The 25,871-nt window shown below is 36.9% G+C and overlaps 1 protein-coding gene across 1 annotated transcript in view; it reads left to right on the top strand.

The window, feature by feature from the left end:
* The first annotated feature begins 5,104 nt into the window (after nucleotides 1–5,104).
* The window catches only part of LOC118820976 (SEC14-like protein 1), a 31,279-nt gene continuing 10,512 nt past the window's right edge, over nucleotides 5,105–25,871 (top strand). Inside the window, exons 1-6 of the mRNA XM_036589344.1 lie at nucleotides 5,105–5,336; nucleotides 7,608–7,704; nucleotides 21,979–22,128; nucleotides 23,424–23,555; nucleotides 24,881–25,009; nucleotides 25,561–25,750. Of these exons, the coding sequence (XP_036445237.1) occupies nucleotides 7,642–7,704; nucleotides 21,979–22,128; nucleotides 23,424–23,555; nucleotides 24,881–25,009; nucleotides 25,561–25,750 (664 nt within the window). The 5' untranslated portion in view covers nucleotides 5,105–5,336; nucleotides 7,608–7,641. The remainder of the gene's footprint in view (nucleotides 5,337–7,607; nucleotides 7,705–21,978; nucleotides 22,129–23,423; nucleotides 23,556–24,880; nucleotides 25,010–25,560; nucleotides 25,751–25,871) is intronic.

Below are 25,871 nucleotides of genomic sequence, written 5' to 3'. Positions count from 1 at the left end.
TAGAAGCAGCCTGAGTGGTTGTAGATGTACCACTTAGTAGCCATGGATACTCCATTACTGCAACACACTACTGTCATTATGGAGGAGCTGCCAGTCTTTTTTTCCTTTGTGATCAATTTCCCTGCTCTTCGCGGTGGCGACATATGACAGTGAGGCTGTGGAAATGAAAATTACAGACCGCATTTCCATCACCAGCTGTTTATTTTTTTCTCCTTTCTTATTTCCCTCCCAAGTCATGAATATTTACTTTGCTATCTCAGCTGTGACTGTGCATTTAGGAAGGAATGCAGAGAGAGCAGTCTGCACTGAAAGTCTACTAATGGAGGCACTTTCAGCAACCTTGAATAACAACCTTGACCACCAGCACTTGAAGAGCCTGCAGGATCCAGAGCTGTTTGCCCGTCTTTCTTCTCCTTTCTTAATAACGAATTCTATCTATTGAATCTACAGGTTAGCTTTAAAACATTCAGCGTAGAGATGCAATACTATGCAGTGCTGAGTTGTCATTTGACCTGCTTGGCGGTTTCTTTATTTCTGTAAGTACAAAGTTGCAGTGTAGGCAGTCTAAGCCTTAGTCATCTTAAGCTCTGCAAATACCTCTGTAACTTCAGCCATTTAAACATCAATATCCAATAATAGTTGCCTGAGAGTAAAAACTAAGGTAGTAAAGAAAAGTTAATATCCAAGCAGTTAATGTTACCAGTTCAGGTGGCTGGAAAGCAAATAACCTAAAAGAATCAAGAAATTGTCAGTTTTTGAGAAGTTTTATGAACATATTCTTATTCTAAGCGTATGTGACTATGAGAGACCAAGTTCATCACAGAGTTTTAACATGCTAGTGTTTTACCACATACTTGGAGAGAAGATTAAAACCACAGTTTGGTCTATTAAACTTCCATTATGTTATAAACTTCTACATATGACCTTCCTTTATGTCTCAAGTTTCAAACTCAATAAGCAGCCTCTTTCTTTCTGCTGTAAATAAGTAAGCTTTCCAAACTCAGTCCAGGAGGCCCACACTGCCCAGCTCAATTTCATGTTTTTCTATTCTAAAACACCTGATTCAGCCCAACAAGGACTTTCAGATCATTAGCCAAGGATCATTAGCTAATGATAAGACTGTTGCAGGAAAAATAGGAAATTGAGCAATGCGGGTACACTGCAGGAGTTGGAAAACATTGTTCTGTTACAGCTTTTGATGGCTAGAAGTAAAAGTAAAATGTACTCAAGTTACAGTTTGATGAATTTTGTACTTTTCAGTGTATTCGATTAATTTGAAGTATGTTTGTGAAGAAAGGAATCTTCTTTTTTACTACTCAGTTATGTTTTAATCATTGATATTATAGCTATACTCTGTACATTTTGGCGGTTTGATTACCTCTCTGGTGGAGACATGTAATTGCACGCAATGCTTCGGACCCCTTCCCCAAGAGGATGAATCTGATTGTGAGTGCGTTGAAAGAGTATTCAAAGAGAACTTGCTAAAGGATGTGTCTTACAAGGATGTAAGTGAATTATCTACTATTGTCATTGTAACTTCATCAGTATGATGTCGATTTAGGATTTGAGACTTAAACAACCAGCCAGACCTGCTTTTTGAGGCTGTCTGGGTGTTATTACTAAAAGATATAGTTCAAAAAACCGCTGCGAAATCCTACCCACTGCCTTTGACTTTTAAAAGGTTGTTTCAGGCTTTACAGGGCAACTCCCAGTGGTGCACACGCACCATATTTTAGTGTTTTTTTTTTCTTCTGACTCAGTAATGTATGGAGGACCAGATTTGCCAAAATGAAAAATAAATAAAATAAATAAATGACTTAAATAAATGACTTAAATTAATATATGAAGTAGAATTGCAAAGAATAATAAAAATAAAAATAAATAAACATACATAACAATTAATATATTAATAATTAAAATCTTATATAAATTAATGTCTGCATTTATTTATATGTCTGTTTAGTAATTTACCCTTCTCATTAATTTTTGTATTTATTTTTTTTTGTTATTCATGTTTCTTTATTAACATTTTTTGTTTTTCTATTAATTTATTTTATTAATTTATTTCCATAACTATTAATGTCTATATTTATTTATTTCTCTATTTATTTCTGTATTTCCTTGTCCTTATGCTAATAAAGGGGCTGTCAGTCAATGATGTCACAGCGTCTTAATATTCCTATTGGTTGATCGATGTCAGACTCTGTAGATCGATTGTACGTGTCTTGCTCTCTCAGCGGTAACTAAGGACAAGACAGTACAATAACGGCTTCTTACAGCAGGAGACAGTCAGAGACCCGAGAGTCTCGGCTGATCTGGTTGAAAATGCAGGTCCGGATTGTTTACTCGTTCGTGTGGAGGCTGTGGCAACAGTTTGATCCATTTTGCTGCCTCTGCTGATACAGAGGGCGACCAGTAGTGTTCAAAACTTTGGAGGAGGTGGTTGAACGTCTTTTCCTGCAAAATTCAGATCACTCAGACATTCAGACGCCCTTCTCACATATGGCCTGTGGAAGCCATTGAGAGTTATTTATCGGCAGATTTGTCTGTCCATGCAGTTCTTTATGAAGTTAAGCTAAGCCTGAACGTGAAAAACACGCACCCTCATTATCATATGAAGGAGGAAATACAGAAATACATAAATGAATTGATGAAAAAATAAATACATGAATACATGAATCAAAGAATAAAGCAAACAATTGTTAAAAATATAGATATGGAAAAAATATAAAAATGGCATTAATAAAACAAAAATAATACAGAAATAAATAAAGTGAGAAATATATAACTGCAGAAAAAGGAAATATGTGTATAATTACAATCACAATAAGCAATACATACTTTATTTAGTTTTTTTATTTACTGATTAATTTACTGAGCCATTTATTTTTTAATTTTATTTTTCAATTTGGCAAATCTGCTCCTCCATAGTAATGCTGCTTTATTCAATTTTTAAAAGATCTTACATAGTGCAGCTTTAAGTTCCTACAAATAAGTTTTGTTTTGTTGGAGCTGTAGCATATTAATTTAGAGCAAGAGTGCATCAAAAAGTGAAGAACAGAGCATGTAAGACGTTCCACATGGGGAACTCAATATTTAATAAGTTTTGGCCTGTTTTATTTATTTACTTGTTTGTTTTTATTTTGTATACATTTACTTCAACTTAGGTCTTGTCACAGAAGAAACAGTAGTTTTACTTAAGTAGGGTTTACATCCACTGTTTATTTCCTTCTTACTTGTTTTTGTTCATTCATTCGCTCATTCGTTAATCCATTTATTCAGAACCTGAACAGCAGCAGTAGTTTTAGAAAACTTGTAGAGAGGCACATTGCCACTGAGTAATGTCTTTAAGGTTTGTCAAACACTAGAGGGCGCTCCTAAGTGAGTGAAAATTAATGGGTTCATATGGAGCATTTAAGCATAATCATAGTTTGTAAATGCTTGGACGTTTTTTATATAGGAGAATGGGTTCTTTTCCTCTTATCTTTTTGAGCATTTTTAACTCTAGTCATAGGACTTTATAACCTTGCCTCATATACATTCATGACATCACTTCATTCGGTCAGTCAGCTGATCAGCTCGCCAACCAATCAGCACTCAGTAACAGTAATGCTAACCAATCAGCACTCAGTGAGAGTATGACGTCCTGGCTCATAATTTTGCTCGCGGGCGCCCTCCGCTGTTTTGCAGTCCTGTTTTTGAAATAACGAAGGGAAATAATATGGAGTTAGTTTTGTGCCAAAATGTTTGAGAGAAGATCCTGATGTTTGAGAGAGGAATGTTTAAGTTTAGGTTATCAAAACACACTGACTTTTGGCTTCAAACCAACCTACTGTTGATGGGTGCTAAATAACAACATGGCCCTTAGAAAAGAGGCACAGATTTATGTCTAGTAAACAAAATAGGATGAACTTTATTAATCCCTGAATTTTTTTTTGTCCATATAAAACTGCACGGCATCAGTATTGTTTTTTGATGACGCCACTCTAGAAGATAAATATACAGGATTAACAAGATGAGCCTATGAAGACAAGCACTATAGGAGAGTTCAGTAGAACACTGTTAGACACTGTTAGCTACAGTCAAAGAAACCTTGCTAACGTCAGCTTAGTTGATTAATGTTAAGCTATTTGAAGTTAGCTACCGTTAAGCCTCTGGTAGGTAACAAATGGCCAAGCTACCAATGTTAGTTAGATTAATACGTTATTATTTATGACACAGTATTACTGATAAATCGTTTCTATTCATTTGCTACGAGAAAGCAAGAAACCATCTAGCTAATGTCGAGGCTACAAGCACACTAGCCGACTCAATACCACAGCCACGAACGTACCTTGACCTTGGCATTAAGCTGCGCAAGAAAAGACGCCATGATTGGTGCGCTGACAGGAACCGCCCCTCGGCAGCTCTGATTGGCTGGTGTTTTGGCACAAACATTGAGACATTTCGCAGCGAGCGGATGTGAAAGTTGAGCGCGCGCTGCGGAGCTGAGAGCAGAAATGATTTGCGTGCACGTGCGAGTTTTGAAGGTGAAGAGCATGATTGAGCAGGTTTTCCAGTTTTGAGTGAAAACCGGAGTGTTTTGCACATACGAGTTCTGAGAGGGAAATGCACTGTTGTGCAGATTTTCAAGTTTTGAATGAAACCAGAGTGTTTTGTTGAGCAAATCCGAGGCGTTTACCTGCCGCACTTCGTGCTGACAAGTGCGTTCAAGTTCATTAGCTGCGCGCTCAGAGCACCGCTGTCCTCTCAAACCGGAACATTCCTCTCTCAAACATCAGGATCTTCTCTCAAACATTTTGGCACAAAACTAACTCCATAAAATAGAAGACCAGACTCCTCATAAACTCTGGTAATACTGTTGTAATTCTCTGTGGTCTTAGAATATAAACTGTCACAGCTCTCTCTACTGGCCAGGACAGGCATGACAGCTGGTTTCTGAGGAAATAACACTAAAAAAATGACACAACGGATGTTTGAATGAACGAGCGACCTAACGAATGAGTGAACGAAGCAATAGTTAAACGAATACCTGTCAACAGACTGGAATGTCTATGTTTTCTCTTTTTCCCTTTTCTGGTTGGCTTATTGGTCCAGACAGGGAAGAGGCGGAGTTAGAGGAAGTGAAGGCAAGTGCAGGCTAACTGAATGAGCACTTCAGCAGAGTTGTGTAACATCTGTCAGCTCCAACCGGGAGAATAAACCGGGATTTTTTTAATAAACGTCACCGTAATGGAGTGGATTTAACGGATAGTGTGAGTCTTCATGTCCCTGGACTGCTGGACTGTTATTTTTGTAAGCCCTGTCCCGGAGTCTCAGTCACAGCTACTTTTAAGGTAAGTTCACTGTCCTGAACTCCTGAAGAACTCCAGCGTTAGCTGAGATGTCAAAAACCTTCTCCTCACAGACTGTAGTCTAGTCAGAGTTTGGTTTGTGACACCAGTATTGTGTTGTCGGTCAGACTGATGTTTCCAGCAGGAACGTTTCTCAAATTGTCCACCTCAGCATCAAGAAGAGCACTCGGGAGTTTCAGAGGTCAGGAGAGCAGCCTAAAAGTGTTGTTACTTAAGTGGAACAATGAATCAAGTACAAGTATTTTTAGTCGAAGGTAAAAAAAAAAAAAAGTACCAGGTCAAAAAAGTACTGAGTAGTTTCTAAACCTCCTCTGTCTCAGTACATCCAGCTTCTATCAGCAGAGCAGCTCACTTGTAGGGGGGGAAATATAGCATATTAATAAGTCACAGTAATGTTAACTTTTCCAAAATTAGGACTTAGTATTACATAATTATGACCTGCTATCTTATATAATGAGGTTCTATTGCATTATTATGACGTTTCTCATAATAATGAAAAGGGTCATTTGACTTGACAATCTCATAATTATAAATTAACATCTAATAATTACAACTTACTTTCTCATAATTATGCCTTAATATCTAATAATAATGACATTCAATTTCATAATTGTGACTTAGCATCTAACAATTATGACTTATTTCTCATAATTATGACTTATTTTATTATAAGAACATTTCCTCATTATGAGGTAGTAAGTACTTATTATGACATACTAAGTCATGATTATTAGATGACTAAACATTCACAATTAAGTGCAGTAAGTAGATTTTTTTCTTCACAGACATACATGTGTAGAAGTGAAGTATCAGAGTGTGAGAAGCATAAATCCACTAAAATTTTACTAGAGTGCATCTAACTGAGTGAATGTAACTAGTTGTGCCTCTGAGAGCACATATTTTGTAAACATTGTGTATCATGAGGTCACACTGTAGGTCAGGTGTGTGAGACTCCAGTCCTTGAGGGCCACCGCGCTGAAGAGTTTTTCATTTTCACATTTAATTATTTAAATTTTCACTGTGTGATCACGACTATAAGACAAGGCCTACATTCTGTCTCATGTTAAATGACAGTGTAATGCTTACAGAATATGTGAAGAACAATACATTTGATTATCTTTTTTTTTGTGGAGACAATGACTAGGAACTACTGGTTTTGATGATATACAATGGCATATAACTCAGTGATAGCCACACAATTTCAATTTATAATAAATCAGATAATGGTGTATAGTTTCCATCTTTTTAATAAGACACCATAGAAATAAATAACTTGCTGCTACAGACTCTCTGCAAAAGATGTGCCTCAACAATGCAGTCAAAATATGCAGTATGTTCAGTAACTCTCTATTCTGTGAAAACCATTCATTTTTTTAAGTTGATTTTTGATGTTCTAAAGTTTAATATAATATCAGCAGGAAAGTGATTTTAATGCATCATTTATATTAGTATTCTGCATGAACAGCCATGTGCAAAAGTATAAATACCTTCAACAGAGAATACATTTAAATATGGCATTTTTCTGAAACCTTTCATGCACAATTTTTATTTATTTCCTTAACATATTTGACATAAAACATAAATGCTAAAATGTGCAATAGCTTTAAAGAAGCCATTTTATTTCCAGTATGTTAAATTCAGCAAATGCACAGTAATTGTGCAGTAAAATGTGCAGACGTGTGTTCTCTTTAGAGAATGCATACACATCTTTGCTTAGATAATAAATAAAACAGACAAGGGGTGCGCAAACTTTTGCATGCAACTGTATACTTTTGAAGCATTTCCATCATATTTTAATGCAATAATGCCGAAAAACATCATTGTCATGAGACCAATTGGCAAATTTTCCTGCCATTTCTTGCAATGACCAAGGCCTTTAGTAGTCGAATTCAGTTAGGGGAGTACTCAACTCTTCAGGGCTGTAGTCCCTCAAGACCTCTATTTGTCACCTGAATTTTGAGATTAGTATTAATTCATATTTGTTTTATGCGTCATTGAATGAACAGATTTGATATTCAGCGTTTCAGTGGACTCAATACTCAAACGAAGGAGATATTTACTTCAAATCAGAGAACCAACAGAAACTGGTGAATGTTCACAAAAGCTTAAAAGCATGACCTCTGCTCAGTCCAACCCTTGGGCTCTGGCTCATATGACACATCTCAGCTGACTAACAGCAGAATGCCAGTGTATCAGCTGAGAAGGATATGTTTTTGACTATAAAAATCCATTATGTGTTATTTCTCTACTTAGAGCTCGCTGGTAAGGAGAAGGTGAAGCTGCAGCCATGGTGCAGAAATATCAGTCACCAGTGAGGGTTTACAAATACCCCTTTGAACTCATAATGGAGGTAAGTGTGTGTGTGTAGAAAATATTTCCTGTCAGCTATGATTCAGTGAGGGTAAATCTGTAATTATAGTTTCTATAATTATTATTATTATTATTATTATTATTAGTAGTAGTAGTAGTAGTAGTAGAAGTATAACAAACATGCATTTATTTCTTTATTTCAGTTAAATTTTGTTCCAATAAAAGGGATTGTGTACGATACTATGCAAAAGACCGAGACTAGCTTTTATTTATTTAATTTCCAGTCAAAATAGCCTTTTAGCCCAAGATATTTATTTTTCAGCTTCAGGGAAAATTTACAGAGCACATAGTTAACAGAAAATTACACAGAAGTCTCAACAATTAAATGCAGCAATATGCAAAAGTTTGCATATCTCTGGACAAACTAATGTTTTGTTGATTTCTTAAGTAAAAGTAAGTTAACACATCCTCTGCAGGGAACACATTTAATTGTGACATTATTCTGCAAATTTTACTGCACAGTTTCAATTTACTTGCTGAGTTTAACATTTTGGAAAAAATAAAATATAAATGTAAACTTTTACACAGATTTTTGCATATGTCTGTATAACAGATTTTTCAGTATTTTGCATAAAGAAAAACTTTGTCTTTATTACAGTTTTCATTGCTTTTGGGAGTCTTGATTTTATTAAAGAAATTTGCAAGGATAAATTTGGGTTGCATTTTCTGCTTCTTGCCACCCAAGTAATCCCAAACACATTCAGTGATGTTGAGGTCTGGACTCTGGGGTGACCAGTCTATTGTTCTGAGGACGCCAGCAGCTTCTTTCTTTGTTTTGTAGATGTTCTTTTTGTAGTCTAAAAATCCCGTTTCGGAGGCTCCTGTTTTTTCTCTCGCCCTTCTTTGACTTTCTCCTTCCTTATGCAAGTGGTTAAGAAGATCTTGTATCTAACCTCTCCTGAAAGATGAATAAAACTTGTACATTGTGAGTTCAAATTGTGCCTTCACCATATGGTGGTAGTGTGAGGGAAGACTGATTGAGGGAGGGACGAGAACTCTGAGAACTTGGTCTGGAGTTCTGGGTAGCTTCTGCCTGATGCTAGAAGACTGAACGCCCTTGATAAGTGTGGTAAGACTCAGTCATGGGACTGAGGAACAGGGAGGAGATGGGGTGGTGATGGTGATTGGGAGAACTTTGTTCCAGGAAACTGCAGGTGAGGATGTACATTTATAGGGCATTAGATTGGGTGGAGGAGAGGTTTCAGGCAATTCCTTCTCCCAAACGTCAGTTACTCTGTAACTCCATATAATGGCTAATGGCTAAATGAAGAGTGGCCTCTGACTTTTGCACAGTATTGTATATCTAACAAAATCTGTGGCCTTTTAAAAGTATCCTTTGAAGCATTGCTAATTTTACACATCTACAATTCTTAAAAAAAAATAAAAATGTCAGAAAGTTCTTTGCAGTGATACAATAGAAGAACTACTATTAGGCCCCTAAAAAACATTTCAACCAAGTGACTTTAATTGGGTTTACAGAACTATTGTTTGAAATGTTCTTAAAGGAACCAAAAGTTTTTCCTCCTTGGCATCGCTCCAAAGAACCCATTTAGCTCCTTTACATTTAAGAGTGTGGTGCCTTATTGTCAAAATGTATGTATAAAAAAATGTGCTATTTGTTTGAGTCTTTAGAAACAGGAACTATATCAGACAGAGTTATCTTTATTCTGTCCTGAGGGCAGTAAAACCCAGCTGCTGCTCACTATCCTGCTTCTTTCTATGGCTGTCTGTTGTCTTCTGTTTGCCAAGCAGCTGGGTCAGTTCCAACTTGGGTGAATATTTAACCCCACCACCTCCAACACCTGGCAGACATGACTATGCTACGCTTGCTTATTACTTTTTAAAAGAGCTCTGGTCTGTGTTCAGGAGAGAACCTGGTGACCTGCTTATGGAGCCAAGCTTTTTGACTTCCATTTAAAAATTGTAAAAGACGTTTGCTGGGCATTTATATTTAGTCTTCGAGAAGCGCACAGCTATGGGTCTATAGCTGTGTAGAGTATAGGCTTTTGAGAATTAATACTTTTTATTGTTCATCTTGTTTGACTGTGGATAGTTCATGTGTCCAGATATCTACCAAAGAACGTAACCTTCCGAAAACCCTCCCCTGTCCGTAACCCATTCCTACTCTACACTATTAAAAAGATGGTTCTTCCAGGGTTCTTTAGTAAACGCAACGGTTCTATATAGAACCTTGAACACTCAAAGAACCATTTGTGTGCTTAAATTGTTGTGTATGGTTCTATATAGCACCAAAAACGGTTCTTATATTGTTACAATGTCAAGCTTGTAACTATAGGAGAATGCTTTTTGGTGCTGTATAGAACCCTTTTTAAAAAGGTTCTATATAGAACCATATACAACACATTCTCCATCAGTCTGAAAAACCATTTCATGAAGCAAAGAACCCTTTTAGCATGCGAATGGTTCTCTGAGTGTTCATGGTTCTATATAGAACCATTGTCTTTACTAAAAACCCTTGAAAAAGCATCATTTTTTTAAGAGTCTAATATGACTGAACTGGCCTTTCCATGCTTTAAGTGTTCATGATTCTATATAGAACCATTTTCTTTGCTAACGAACCCTTGAAAAACCATCATTGTGAAGAGTTTAGTTTTACACATAAGAGTAGATAATATAACAATTTGTTATCATTATTGTGCTAAATCACCTCACAATGTCAGATGCTTTTTTAGTATATTGTTGATATTGTCAGCACTTTTAGAACACTCATCAGCTCCAAGTATCATAAAAAAGACTACTTATTTATATCAAAGGAGCCTAATGAAGAATCCAAACCCCTTCAGAAACCAGGGAGCAGGCTTCTTTCTCGGAGAATTGAAATATATTTCTTGCACACAGGTACCAGACCTTTAGCCAGCCCGTAAAACAGTGGACTAACACAGCTCTACAGGCCCAAGATTAGGCCCGACCTATACATGACAAATGACAGGTGTGACAGATATGACCATGCAGGAATAAACAAAAATAGGCAAAAAAGAAAGGTCTAAATACAATTACAGCACATGCACACACAATACTATATATAATAATATAAAACACAGCAATCAACACATTTCACAGCGGTACATTCCTTCATTGTAAACAACAACAACAACCAGAACATGACAAATGCATAAACTACAAGTAGCTGATTGGATGTCAGCCGATTATGATGTCATCATGTTTTTACCCATTTACTTTTACCAATTGTTTTTTCTTCCTGGTCCCTCTTGGTTTATTTTCGAAAATGCTGAATAAAAAAAATATATTAGTTGTTTTCTTTACAACCTGTTTTTAACATGGCGCTACTCCATTGCTAGTGTGTTTTGTCTGCAAACCTCAGAAAAACTAAATATATCCAAAACTGAATATCTTCAGGTATTTTGATGTTATATTTTTTGCCATATTGCCCACTCTGACTTAAGCATTTGAATTTTTGAACTCTCCGCCCTAGGAGACTTTACATTGGCTCTTCCGGTCCTGACTGGTTTTCTCCTGCTCCAGCTTCACCTTGGCACCTCCCCTTTACACCTGCACCTGTGTCTTTTTAACTACATTATCATGTTATCACTGTTTACACACTGTTTCACTTTGTGTGTCAACAACTTGAAGGTAGCATTACTGAGCTGTATTCCTTCTTCCTTGTTCCTCTGGGTGGTTAATTCAAGTGTTTTCTGGCTCGTGCTCTTGCCTTGTTTATCGATTATGGATCTCTCTATATTTGGATGAGTCTCTGACTATACTCCCTGTTTTGACCACAAATCTTAGTTAAAACCTTAATAAGGCCACTCAGCACTGGCATCCTACAGCATAAACTCTGGAAATGGAGACATAATCTGCCTGAGGGCCTAGAGAACCCTAAGCACCTGTAAGTGTTGGGAAAACCAATGACCAAAAAGACAACCTGACTTTTTTGGTTAAGATAACTAAACTGAAAACACTGCTGTGATTTTACGTACAGCTATAATCATGACCCTGGTTTTAATCCTGAACATGAAGTTGACATCCATAGCTTCAGTTAAGGTGAGGTGAGAGTTGCTGTTGTGTCAGCTGGCCAGAAACCATTGCTTAAAAAATTCACCTTCAGTTAATTATTAACAAATAAATAACCAAACAATGGCTACAGGTATTCAGTTTTATTTACTTTAGTTGTGAAAACATACAATTGTAAACCAGTGCACGTTGTTCTCTTTTGTACTCAGTATTTATTCATGTAATGCAAAAAGTCAGTGCAAGCTGGCATCACGTTTCCATGGCAGTGCTTTTGTAGCTTCTGAACGTTATTGCATGTTAAAGCGACAGATGTATTAGCAGTTGTCACTAGCTAGACATGACTGGTGCAACTGACCTTAGTAAAAGCATAGTTTGAAATGAACTATTGTTAACTAAGGGTAAAGACTTTACTAACTTATAAAAAACTGTTGTGAACACACCAACCAAAAGTTCTGCAACAAACATTCCAGCATCTTTTTGAATATCCAGAAAAAGAACTCACAAGCAAAATCAACCAGAGTCAAGGGGGAGAGAGCATTAGATCACAGGTCTCCAAATCTGGACCTTGAATTCAGTTTCCAGTCCTGGATTTTATAATTATTTTTAGAATTGAACTGTTCATATAACTGATTGGCTACCAGTTAGTCAAAATCCAGAATCAGAAATCTCCCGGCAATCAAAGCCAACTAATCATTTCTGTTTGTTTGTGTTAGTTGGTGTTTCTGTTCTAGCATCAAAGATTCCTCCATGTACTGGGCAGTATCTCAGAAATGTATTGTTCTGGCTTATCTTACATAGTTACTGCCATTACTAATAACTGATAGCTGTCTTCCATCATCTAGCTAGCAATTAAGTTAAGCGTCGACAAACAAATTCTTTAACGGCATGGCCTTGCAGCATGTTTATGGGAAATAGTTCCTCAGAAGCAAGTCAAGGTTTGACTTCATGATTCATAAAGTGATTAAATTCAGGGAAAGGATATGAAAACCCACAGTGTACTTCTCAGAATATTAGGGATCCTTTTGGGTGTTATTTAGAGTAGAGCAGTATGTTCTGTTCTCCAGAACACCAGCTGGTGCACTCTGATAATACTGATAACAACACATGAATTTGACTCGACTCTCTTTGCTTTATAGACCTCAGCCTCTCAGCTGTTTCACAACATCACCAAATCTGGGAGCAACTGGCTTCTTTCACAGTGCCTTATCTTTACTGATACGTAGTAGAGTTATGAAATCACTAGTATTCGGTGGTTTTATTTACTGCCACTTAATAGAGTTATGAAATCTGTATCATCATGTATTATCTCACTGAGTTAGTTCATTAGTGTTACTGTGCTGGTACTGATCACTTTATTTGGTGCAAACTCCAAGTTAGGGCTATGAATGAGCCTTTTCCCATGTTTGGTAACCCTTACTCAGGTGTCTGCTGAACTTTTTGGTGTATAATCATACTTGAGGTTATTGCCCTTTTCAGCAGAACTCTACAAAGTTTTCTGACCTCACAAAGATACTTTGGCTTCTTTCAAAGTTAGCACATGTAGCCTGCAGTGAGGGCAGGGCTCTTTAATCATTTAGCAATGTTTACTTCCAGAAATTGTGCATAATTTGTAATAGATATTATCCTAAAGGGCACTTGTTTTGAGGTTTTGGCATCCATCTTGCCAAGCAGTAGTGTCGTGTCATCATTACAGCTAAATCGATCACCGCGGCAATTAGGTGACAGTGTACATCCATCGATCCGCCCATGACATAATTTCCCACGGTGGGAATATACCTAATGATTTTCAGGCTGGACTGTACAATCACGTATTGGTTTTTTTAGATTCACAGAAAGTGCTGTTTGACGTCATGGTTTAGTCAGCATGGGAAGCGAGAACTTTCGGTGAACTGTGCTGTTAAGTCAGCATGCTGCAGTGTCAGTGCAACTTCAGTTGAAACCCGCAGACATGACGTGAGCTCTGTGGCCACTGTATCTAAGGCAAAGGTTCCGAAAAAGGTCCTCGGGGCCTCCCAGGCAGTCAACACTATTGTTCTATTTCAGCTCACAGCACAGGAGAGTCAGGCAAGCACAGTAGTGTTGGATTTGATTACCTGATTTGGGTGGGATGTGAGCTGGGAAGAGTAAAAACTGTCTGGGAGGCTAGGAGGAATGTTAGTAATCTGGTTACATTTTCAGAATCATAAAAATCCAGGTTTACCGGAGTATAGCTGCAAAATGCTGCATGATGGAATAGCCGCCATAGGACCACCACTGATTTGATTCACGATAATGGGCTCATGATAGTAATAGGTGGCATGGCCAAAATCACAGTATATCACGGTATACAGGGTTCTGTGAGCACAGACTTATAAACTATAAGCTTTATTATACCCTCTTTTTTTATTTCTTCTCTCAGTGAGTGAGGACGTTTAATTCAGCAATCAGATTTTTCCTACAATATCCAAGCTATTACCTTTATAATACCTAAATTATATTAGCAGCTATCATTTTGTATTTGTTATGTTGTTTTCTTGCAGGTTTTTTTTGTTGTTGTTTTTTTTTATTTCTGTCTTTTATCTAATTAACATATGCTTAGAAGCAGATCTTATTAGTTTGGCCTGTAGGCCCGATTGCTGTCAGTGCTACTAAATGAAGAGCCATTTATGAGCCAAAAGAGTTGGTTCTTATTGGTGAGCTGAGCCAATAGATCTGAGCTGCACATCACTAGTTGTGTGACTGCATTTTAATATCAAACAGCCCTGATGCCACAATCTTTAAGCATGCATACAAACTCTGCAAAGTTTCTCCTAATTTTAATGCATTCAGATGCAATCAGCACATGCTGGTTTTGCTTAGCATCCATTTTGGTAGCCTGTTTAAATGTTAGCGCAAAGTCAACGTACTTGGCTTTAATTTGATGGGCACTGCAAATATATGTATATGATAATAATAACGTATCTAAGCTCTGTATTGACTGTTTTGTGCAACTTTTTAACCCACGAGATACAATCACTGCAGTTGGACCACTGCAAAGGCAAAAGACGTGAGTTTTACTGTAAACCAGAAGTTTAAAGCAGTTAAGTTTGTTACTTAACAGGTTCGTTTGGTATCTTGTGGCATGCATGTTGAGCCACAAACTTCATTTTCTGTCCCTTTCAAAATAGTAGCAATAATGAGCAGAAAAAAATCCACGTGTTTGTATTTATGTACACTGAATATGCATATATAATAGTGTACTTACCCTTTTTTTTAAGTAAAACCATTTTAGGTTGTACGGTAAATATTATTTTGTAGATTAATGTTGTTATTATACATACCATTTTAAAAACTGAAGTTAGTTTAAATATTTTTAATATGCAAAATAGTAAAAACAAAACTGGGACCATATTACAGGAACATCCTAACTCTAAAATCTTATCTGTTGAGTCACCTTGACAACCTAAAGTTAGGACTGAATTTAGAAGAGTAACTGTAATTGAATAACACATCCTGGGTTCATAATCTTATCATAACTCTACTCTAACAGTATTACAGAAACATCCTAGCTATACAAAATTTCTTAAATACTGTACCAACTAACTCTGTTTTAACAGTCAGCAAAACAAGTTCACTATATGTGACAGAATGATGTTACATTCATTCATACTGCAAAGTGGTGGTTTCACTTGTGTCTTTTGTAACTCAGTGGGTCAAAAATTTCGGACACTACAGACACATTCTTCCTTTTCCCTCTTATTACCTTTGTGTGTTAATGTTCATGACTCATCCAATAACATATCACAGTGGTGACAATCAATAATAAGGAAACTGAGTTGATCATGTGGCTGTTTATTAGGAGAATTAATGTTAGTGCAGCTGGCTAAAGCTTTAGGAAATGGAAAAAACTGGGGAGGGGCAGCGCCCTGTGTTTTTATACACTTTAGACATTTGCTGTAGCTTTTCATGCTTACTAACCTACATTTGTAACGTTATTTTGATAACAAGTTTTTACTTTAGCTGTGTGCGTATCGTCAGTTCACTCATATCGTCCAGAACTGATTATTGACCTTGATCAAGCAGTTCACAATTTCCTAACTTGAGATGAGATTCTGTAAGATAAAAGTCCTAAATTAATAGAAGATTTGCTTCTGTAATATGATTTTTTGAATGATATTGTCAGATCTTAATTTAGGATGAAAGTATTATGACCCCTGAACAATTTACATCTAAACCTGTGGTGAATTTGCGTAAGCAGCTCCTCTAAATCCCAGCAAAAAGCATACTAAATGGTTCTCGTCTGGATTTTTCAAGTCTCTTGTGCTTACATTTGTGACGTTAGACTGAAATATCTCTGACTTCATTCAGCTAAACTGGCCATTATCCATTTAGCTAAATGAGTTAACCTTAGCGTGTTTTGCACTGTATGTATGTGCGCTGTTATCTCTGCTTGTTTGTGGCAAATCACTCATATCTTTGAAACAATTTCAACTGATATATCACCCAGCACTGGATTTATGATTACATATTCTCACTATATTTTGAACAAAATTTAAATGAAGAAAAATGTTAACTACAATCATGTTGTTGCAACTCACTAATGAAACTAGACTTTGGAGGAGGGCTGGAATGACTTGCTGATTCGTGCTGATCATTTGCAAACTTTTACACAGTGCAGTTGCATCACATGCCATCAATAGAATGTCCATGTAGAGTAAGTAACCTAACCATTCAGTTAAATGGACTGTTATAAAACACACACATGCACAGCTCAAAACTACTTTATCCTGAACTGCAAGCCTGTAAAAAATATTTGTAGTTGTGTGTAAAATGCATGTAGTAAAATGTGTGAAGATTCAGAGCCCTGCTGGTGACATCCTGTATAAATAAAAATAATGTGTGGCCATGACTTACTAAGTCATGGCAACAAGATAATTGAGACATGGCCATGACTTAGTAAGGCATGGGAACAAGATCCTAATGCATGGCCATGACTTAGTAAGGCGTGGGAACTTACTAAGTCATGGCCACGACTCAATTATCTCATTCCCACACCTTACTAAGTAGTGGACACACATTAGGATCTCATTCCCATGTGTTAATATGGTGTAGCCACGCATTATTTTTATTTATACGTTATGTCACCAGTAGGGCTCCATATGAAGCAGTAATTGCTGCTGTCACAACAAACCTGCATCATCATATCGAACATTTTAAGAAGTTAAATATATATTTCTTCCTTTTTGGCTTATGATAAAAAAATCTAAATCTTCACAAGACCTATCAGCAGTCAAATAGCTTTTGATGCTTCATAAGAGCAGCACTTTGCAGTGAAACTGTGTGTCATAAAGAGCACAAAAATACACAAAATGTGCTTACAGTTCTAATTCTTATTTTGCTTTTTGCATGTCTTTCTATATCCTTCGGTAAGCTACTCATCCTTCAGCAGTGGTCAATTTCTGACCACAAGACCACTGTTGTCTGGATAATTGTGATTCGCAGACCACTCTCAGCCCAGCAGTGACATTGAGGTGCCTGATACACTCATATCAACCCATCACATACTACCATGTCGGTAACACTACTGTGCTAAGAATGGTCCATCAGCCAAATGATATCTGGCCAGTGGGGGTCCTGTGGAGGTCCTTTTTCATTGATGGGTGGGTAGAGGAGGGCTGATAAACTGTGCAGAATCAGATGACCTACAGTCAGTAATTGTACATCTACAAAAGACCTTTATGCCAAATGTTTCTGTTACCAGTGAATGTGGGTACAAAGTAAGTGTGTCTAATAAACTAACAAGTCAGTGTAGACTCTTGGAATGAATCATTCAGCAACGCTGATATTTAGGGGTATTTTTAGTGTTAATGTCCATATTTGTAGCTCCATCCAGTAGGAATGACTCACTACATTCAAATAATTACACACATTATTGCCTCAGGGTGCAAACTTAATACAGGAATTTACTTCATTCATGTATAGAAGCTTAGTGGTTAATCCAAGGCTAAACACTGAACATGTCTTGACTCATTCATTGACTAAGTTGTAGAACAAACATCAGCTACATGCTGGGCTGCTCCAGAGTTTCTTTTATATTTGGAATGGAGAACTAGATGTTCCAATACATTGGAAATACATGTTGCTTCCATTGTCTGTTGCATTAGCAGCGAGGCTGTTTACTCCAAACTGTAAGCACCTCATCATTTCATCAATTACTGTAATGGAAGAGGCCTACGAACAGCAGTATACTGATTAGACACAACACCAGTCGGTGTAACATTAAAGGTCTGGATGTTTGTATGCCACAGACAGAGAAACAATAACGTAGGTTGCAGAACAGATAAATAAATAGTTCCATAGAATCAGACTAAAAGAGAACAACAGTTCAAAGGAGCATGATATAAGATGCTGGTTGGAGGTCATGTGTTTGGCACAGAAAAACAAGAAGTTTGAATGTGAGAGTTTAATGCACGAATGTCAGAAAGGGCAATATGAAAATATGTTAGTTATATCATGGCAAATTATGTAACAGTATGTTTTTCTTAACATACGATGGGTATTGTCAGTACTTCTAGAATAGTTGTTCATTGACATTGAATACAAAACATTGTACTCATAGTTAAACTAAAGGCCAGATTTACTAAGGCAGCAGTCTTTTTGCACAAACACATGAGGGCACCACTGAGCTGCAGGTTTTAGCGTTTCTGGCTTAATGAACGTGCATTTTCAGGCATGGGCCTGTTGGCAAAAATAGGAAGGAGGCTATTCAAATTAACAGTCTGGAATGATTTATTGACAGGACCTGACTGGAAAAATCTTTTTTTCAAAGCCTAGGAGAAGAGCTGCAGTTACTTCAGTTCATTAATTCAGATGTGTAATTAAACCAAGCTTTCCTTTTCTTCTCTATAAAAAGAAGGATATAATTCTGCTAATTTTGTTGGATTTCTTTGATTTTTGTCCATTGTCTTTTATTTTTTCTTTTGCTTCCACTTTAGGCTGCACAATAACTCTTTCCACGTGAAATATTGTTGCCGTTGGGACAAAACCTTGTATCTTCAAAATGGTAACTTTACAAGAGTAGAGAAACGTTCTTAAGTTGTAATGGAAGCTCATGTAAGAAGATTTTTTGGACCATTTCTATTGGTCCACTCATGGTGAAATTGTAACACCGTGCAAACTCCAGAGAAACTGGAGTTTTCAAATTAAACAGTTATTAACGAATGTAAAATGAAGAAAAGGAGATACAAAGAAAGTCTGGCCCTACATAGTGATACGTATCACATATTGTAAAAAATATTTTCAAGTGTTGTGAAGTTAAATTGTTTGTGTATTATTCTCCTCCCCCACATGAGTGAGTGAGTGCATCTTGGTGTTAATTTTAGACAGGAGCAGGAACTTCTCTGACCTGCATGTTACCTTCCATAACACAAGGATAAACACACCAGGTCAAACACATTAACCACTCATACAAAACAATCTTGCTACAGCAAAATGTCTCAGCATTGCTGGACTGACCTTCCTTAAAGTCAATAAAGCTGCTGGCAGATTGCTCCAGACTTCAGGTACAAGTGTGCATAGATGACCCAGAACTGCTTTAGCTGCAGTGCTAATATTGCGTTAATAGTTATGTCTTGTAACCATATGTGCAAGACTTTTGTCTAGTTCGATGGGGGTCCTTAAGTTCAGACTAGAAGGAACTGAGTAGTATGCATGAGTCACATCAGCAGACAGCCAGCAGCACAGAGATGGCTGTTTAACAGAAGGTTCTGGGTAAATATTGACAGAGATAGTGTGGGTAATTAGCTCGCTCATATGAGCTTTAAAGACAGCTATAGAAAATGAGTCAAAAGGCAGTAAAGCTGATGCTTTAGTAAAGTGGAATACTGTTCTTAATCTTGACTCTTCACAAATTTTCAGCCATAAAAGCAAATGCCTTTAGGCCTGGCCTTGTCTTTTTGAAGTTTTTGAAGGTGTTTTTCTAGTGTTTGTGCACTCACTGTAGTAACATGACTGCTTGTAATTAGGCCTACAGAATATGGAAAAATTCTATATTGCATTTGTGCTGCTAGGTATTGTGATTGAGAAAAACAGACAGGTGACAAATGAAAAGAGAACCGATCTAAAGTGTTGTACTAAGGTGTTGAGCCACCACAAGCTGCCAGAACAGCTTCAGTGCACCTGGCATAGATACTTAAAGTCTCTGGAGCTGTACTGGAAAAATGGAACTCCATTCTGCCAAAAAGATATTCCACTCTCAAACGTGCATTCCTCTTTCTAATAAGGGGTTTTGGCACTGCAACCCTGCTATAATATTCCATAATATTTCTTGGTATGTAGTTGTGGATGGACTTTTCTTGTTGACACAGTCTGATCATGTCCTGCATTGACATTAGGCCTGTCACAGTCATTACTTAATCGCATGAATTATTTAAGCTGGTTGCTATTATTTTTCACAGTTGTCTAAGCTTTTACAATGACATATTTAGGTCACAATAAACAGAATGTGAATAGGTTGTGTTTTCATTGGTTTGATTAATGCAAATGCATGTAAATGAAAGAAAGCAGAAGACATTTTTTGAGACACATAATGAGTCTTCCAGGTTCTGACTAGTGCACATTTAGAGGGCAGCAGTGAGTAATGTTTGTTTTTTGAACTGGAGTTACTAAGTGTTGACAGTTAGGGAACGAGATACCTGATCAGCCTATTTGGACACTGTAGGCTTACATTTTAATAGATGCACACAGTAAAGAAACATCTGTAAAAAATGGTACAATGTCCAGCAGCAGAGGTGCCAGACAAAACTTAATCAACAGTAAAAGTATGTTTTAGGGTAAAAATCTGTAAAATTACGGTCATTTAATACTGCCTTTCCTTGTAACTCAGTAGTTTCTGTAGTTCAACTAGTTACTCTAACAAACAGTATATAAGGGTCATTCTACAGAAACGTCCACTTTTCTGTCTATCCATAGGTGTCACTGGTGTTACCTATCCTCCTTGGTGTTACACATAAGAAACGTAACAAGAGTGACAGTAACACAGTGACATTTTTAATGAAAAATGAATTTTACAAAATTGCTGCTACAGAGCATCAAACCACATGTTGTCAATCATGGAATATCCACTAAAATATGTAATTTAATCCATTTGTATTCTATTTTTTCATAATTACTTAAGAATAAAGTAGGTTGTACCAGTGGCTTCAACTAAAAGCTTCATATGAAATCATGAGCTAAATGAGAAAATTTCTGATAACTGAAAGACACAGTGGACTTACCATGTGCTTTTTTCATAGATCCTCAGAAAATAGGTAAAAGGAAGTCAATCAGTCATTTTTATTTTAAAATAAGAGATTTTTTGTTATGCGGTAACACCAGTGACATGACCCCTGGGGACAACAACTTTCTTTATATATTTTATAATATTTATTTGCCATTTGTTTTCTTTGTCATTTAATTTATATATTCCATAGTCATGTATAGATTATTGTAGTTAAAATTGCAAAAAAACGTGTTTTTACTTTAAAATATGCCACTCACCCTTTACACATGACTGTGGGGACAAGCACTTCTGTGGTGCTTGGAATTCTAGATGATTGATTTAAAAACTGATATTGCTAAATTGATGGCTGAAGAAGGTGTAATTGTTAAAATAACTTTTTTACAAATATAAATAAATTGTAACCCTAACATTTTTTTTTTGTGTAATATATCCATAAACGCTAGGGACACAAAAATTGACGTTTCTGTAGAATGACCCAAAACCATAATAATAACACTAAGAACCATTAAAATAAGTGGTCATTTGTTTTTGTGAATTTATCCTCTATTTCTTTAAATTTACAGCAGCAGTGTTAAAATACAGTATATATATGGTTTGTTTACATGCATAACCCTTTTTTAAAAAAAACAGGTATTGACCATTAATTTTTACAGCATTCTTACAGTGAAAAAACAGTGTACAATGAACAAGACAATTAAACTGCCATTCGCAAATTTTTATACAGGAATTAGTTTCAGCTAAAATTTGAACCCTCTTTCAAAATCACAAAATCAGATCTTTTCCTCTTGCCATCTTGACCCAAAATTGAGGTCAACTTGATCACTCAGTAGACACATTAAAAATAGTGACTGGCTCATCTGTATTTTGCAGCATTCTGCAATATCAGTGTTTCAAAGGCTTGTATTGTGTTAAACAAATGATATGTTGATTTATTCACAAAGATATGGAAGAGCATTGTTTGTCATGTTTGTTTTACTGTCCTAATAGTGTCTTACTATTCTGCCCTCTTCCACATTTCCACAGGCCTACCAGAGAAGATTCCCAACATGTCCTCTCATCCCCATTTTTGTACACAGTGACATTATCTACGAGAGCAAGAGTGAGGATGGAGCGACTCATGTCATTGAGCGCAGATGCACTCTCGACGTGGACGCCCCTCGACTACTGAAAAGGGTAATCCTCCTAGTGTAACACAAGGCTGGAGGGCAACCTAAAATAATACACACAAGTGCAGATATTAATCTTAAGTTTTACCCCATGTACATCTGACTCTTATGACTGAAGAGAAGTGTTGGGGCTACCAAAGTACAAAGTTATGCGTTACATTAATGCGACTACTTTTTGCTTGTAACAAAAGAGAACAGAGGGTATCGTTGTACAAAGTAAAGCACAGTAAACTCGACAAACAATCTGTTGACCCATCTAGTCACACTAATGTAAAACTGATGAATAAAAATCCCCATGCTGATGAAGAGAAAGCCCCAACGACACCCAAACCAACCAGCCTCGATTTTCATTTAGGAGCAACTAATTAATTTAGAAAGATTATATTATGAGGGAGCTGTTTTTGAACAGTTTCTGCTGACTAGGTTCTAGGCTTTCAAACAGCCATGCATCTAGCAAATCTAGCTTTATCTCGTTAAAAGGCAGGGCTTGTGACGTTGTGAAAATTAGGATTAGTGTGACTGGCTATTTCTTTCTAAATAATGAGCTGAAAAGACTGTGAGATTTCACTTTCAAGTTGGATTTGTGTGGGTTTTACAAAGTAACCTAGAAGTGAAGTAATGAGTAGTGAGATTACTTTTTCCAGGAAGTAATCAGTGAAGTACTCCCATTACAGTTTGAGAGAAGTAACACTGCCAAAGAGTGACTTAAAATGATATTTCAGGAATCAAATTCACGAAATTTCCTGTCATCCAAAATGTAGTCATGTCAGTATGTAATTTAAAAGATATGATTAATCATTTTAAGAGTTCATGATTGAGTTCAAGCATAACTATTCTTTTAATGAAGTTGTTACTAGGGATGCACTGAGACAGGAATTGTGGGTTGAATATTTTTCTATGTCTGCTGATACAGATACTGTACATTTATAAAATGTAGAAATTGGGATTGCATCTTCCTGGATTAGCATTGCATTTGTTTCTGCAGGGTTAGAAATGCAGTAAAATGAATAAAATGCAGATATTTTAGCTCAGTAGCCTAGTATCACTTAAACATTCAGCTCATCCAGATACAATAAATACATCATTATATCTGTTTTAATGAAATTTAAACAGCTGTCCAATGCTGATAATTGCTATAATTGTCATTATCTGCTGATAGTCATATGATTCTGATGTCATCAGGCATCCCTAGTTGTCCCTTAAGCTAACTCATCAGATGGATAGATTAGCACTACAGTCTCATATACTCTCACAAGGACTGGATGTACAATGACCAGCTGTGGCCTTTGTGTATACCTACAGATAGCAGGGGTGGAATATCTGTACTTTGTGCAGAAGAACACCCTGGACTGGAGACAGAGAACACTGCATATTGAAGCCTACAATGAGTCCTTTTCCAGCAGAGTGGTCGTCAGAGAGTACTGCAGCTACACGGTCAGGAATGCACATTACTTATTTAGAGCAATTTAGAGCAGATGTTCCTAACCCAGACTTTTGGGGAAAAACAGAGAGCTTACTTTGTTGTTTGTTATACCTCAAAACAAAAGATGTGAATCGGATAATCAAGTGTTGATATCTTTTCCTATTATATTTAAAGAAAAATATAATATGGACTGAGTGCCTTTCTTTATGCGCTTTGTAGTTATATAGTCACTGCATGTGCTGTATTTCCATGCGCCAATCAATCAATCAATCAATCAATCAATAAACAAATAAATAAATAAGGAAAATATGGGGTGAGAAATTTATGATGTCTCTGACCAACGGAGCCACACTTTCAGGAGACAATCAGCAGCAGGGCTACATTTATAGCCAATCACCAACGATCTGCCCATTTAGAAAATTTGCTAATTTATCTTACTACAATATCCAGAACATCCCTAAAAGGCAGCATCCCTAAAAGTGATGTATTCAAACCCTCCTATAGTAATCAGTGTAGCCTGTTAATGCCCTGCACATGAGGAAAGCAGTAGCAGTAGCTCTTTCACGCCGATTGTTTTTGCAGCCTGCCGCTATAGAATCATGTATAAAATAGTGGGGGACATAATGACTAGTTGGTGGGACAGTGACCTTCTGACACGGGGCCTGGGCTACAAGTTAACACAGCTAACACAAACGATGTTTTGTATATGAATGAACCTACTGTACACCTACAAGCTGTACCAATTACGTAGGTGTGTCTAGAAATGTGTGCAATATGTTTACACAGTGTTTACCCCCCAAGCTATAATGACATAAAGATACACTCGTACTAGCAACACATACCCCACCTTGCCACTACCATTGTGGTGTTACTGCTGTGCTGTGGTCCCGCACCCAAGTAATAGCTGGTAAGTGGTGGTCCAGTGGTTGTCCCATTATATTGCTAGACCTATCCAGGCTGAAACATCATGCAGCAATTATAACAAATCAGTAACTGTATTCCCATATTGTGCACCTTTGTGGTGTATGTGATAAAATGCCCAATTATTATGGGTACAAGCTAATAAACTGTCAATGCAGTGTATAATGACATTATTTAGATCAGTTTTCCCCAAGACTAGTGGTCAGCAGCCCTTCTGGAGAGATACCTTCTCCAACCCAAATGTAACACACTTGCTTCATCTAATCTATAGTTAGTCAGCTGTGGTAGATTTTAGTGTTAGACCTAACTGCTAAACTTGTAGGAGGATTGATCTGCCGTAAACCACTTCACACAAGGTTAAATAAGGTTTGTTTCCATTTATATTTTCTGTCCTTGTCCAATATCTCCGCCACAGGTGCACCCGGAAAATGAGGACTGGACGTGTTTTGAGCAATCAGCCAGCATGGATATGAAGTCCTTCTTCGGCTTTGAGAGCACAGCAGAGAAGATCGCCATGAGGCAGTATGCCGCCAGTATTAAAAAGGTAAAAAAAATAGATTGCATTTTTTGAGAATCACATCACTTCTAGATCCACTCACTTTAGTGATGATTGGTACATTCATCATTAGAAGCTTTCTCGGTGTATGGTATGAACTATGCGAACTAGGTTTTGTGCTAAGGTATATACATTACTGTTTGAAAGCAATACAGAAGTTTGGAATCTGTATTTTCAGTAATATAAAAACAGTTTTTATGCAGATACATGCAACATTGCTCTAGTACTCTGCAACCTAGTAGATGTTGAAAATTAAATTCAATGGAATTACGAAATGTTGAGTGAACAGGGCTCTTTATGGTTCCATTGAGAAAGCTGTGTAGCAATGTTAATAATAATAAAATGAATATCTAAAATGTCTCGAATTTGAAAAATGGTACAATTTGACTTTTAAAAAAAGTTAGCTATTATTATGTAACTATATATTTGGCAAGTGATTTCAAATTTTTAATTGTAGTGACTTTTATTAAGGAGGTTCCTATTATCGCTCTCTCTCTCCCTCTCTCTCTCTCTATTCTCTCTCATATTTCTCTCTACAGGGGAAGGAGATAATTGAGTATTATCTCAGGGAGCTGGAGGCAGAGGGTGTAACCTTCATACCCCGCTGGAGCCCTCCTTCCACTAGCGCTATAGTTAGCTCAGCCAAAGCCATCCCAACATCCAGCAGCAGAGAGGAGCACAGCAGAGCCCCCAACAGCCCTGCAGAGGTCTTACCTGGGTCTCCCGAAGGTGAGGTGACCTGCAGTATTTTCTAGATATCTATATTTGTGTGCAGCTTGACATTATCTGTCAAAAGCTTAGAAAATTTACAAAGTAGGCCGTTTACTTTTTCAATTAGGTCAAAAGTTTT

This window comes from Colossoma macropomum, unplaced genomic scaffold, assembly GCF_904425465.1.
Source record: "Colossoma macropomum unplaced genomic scaffold, Colossoma_macropomum, whole genome shotgun sequence".
NCBI classification, from domain to species: Eukaryota; Metazoa; Chordata; class Actinopteri; order Characiformes; family Serrasalmidae; genus Colossoma; species Colossoma macropomum.
This window is presented reverse-complemented; position numbering and strand designations above follow the sequence as displayed.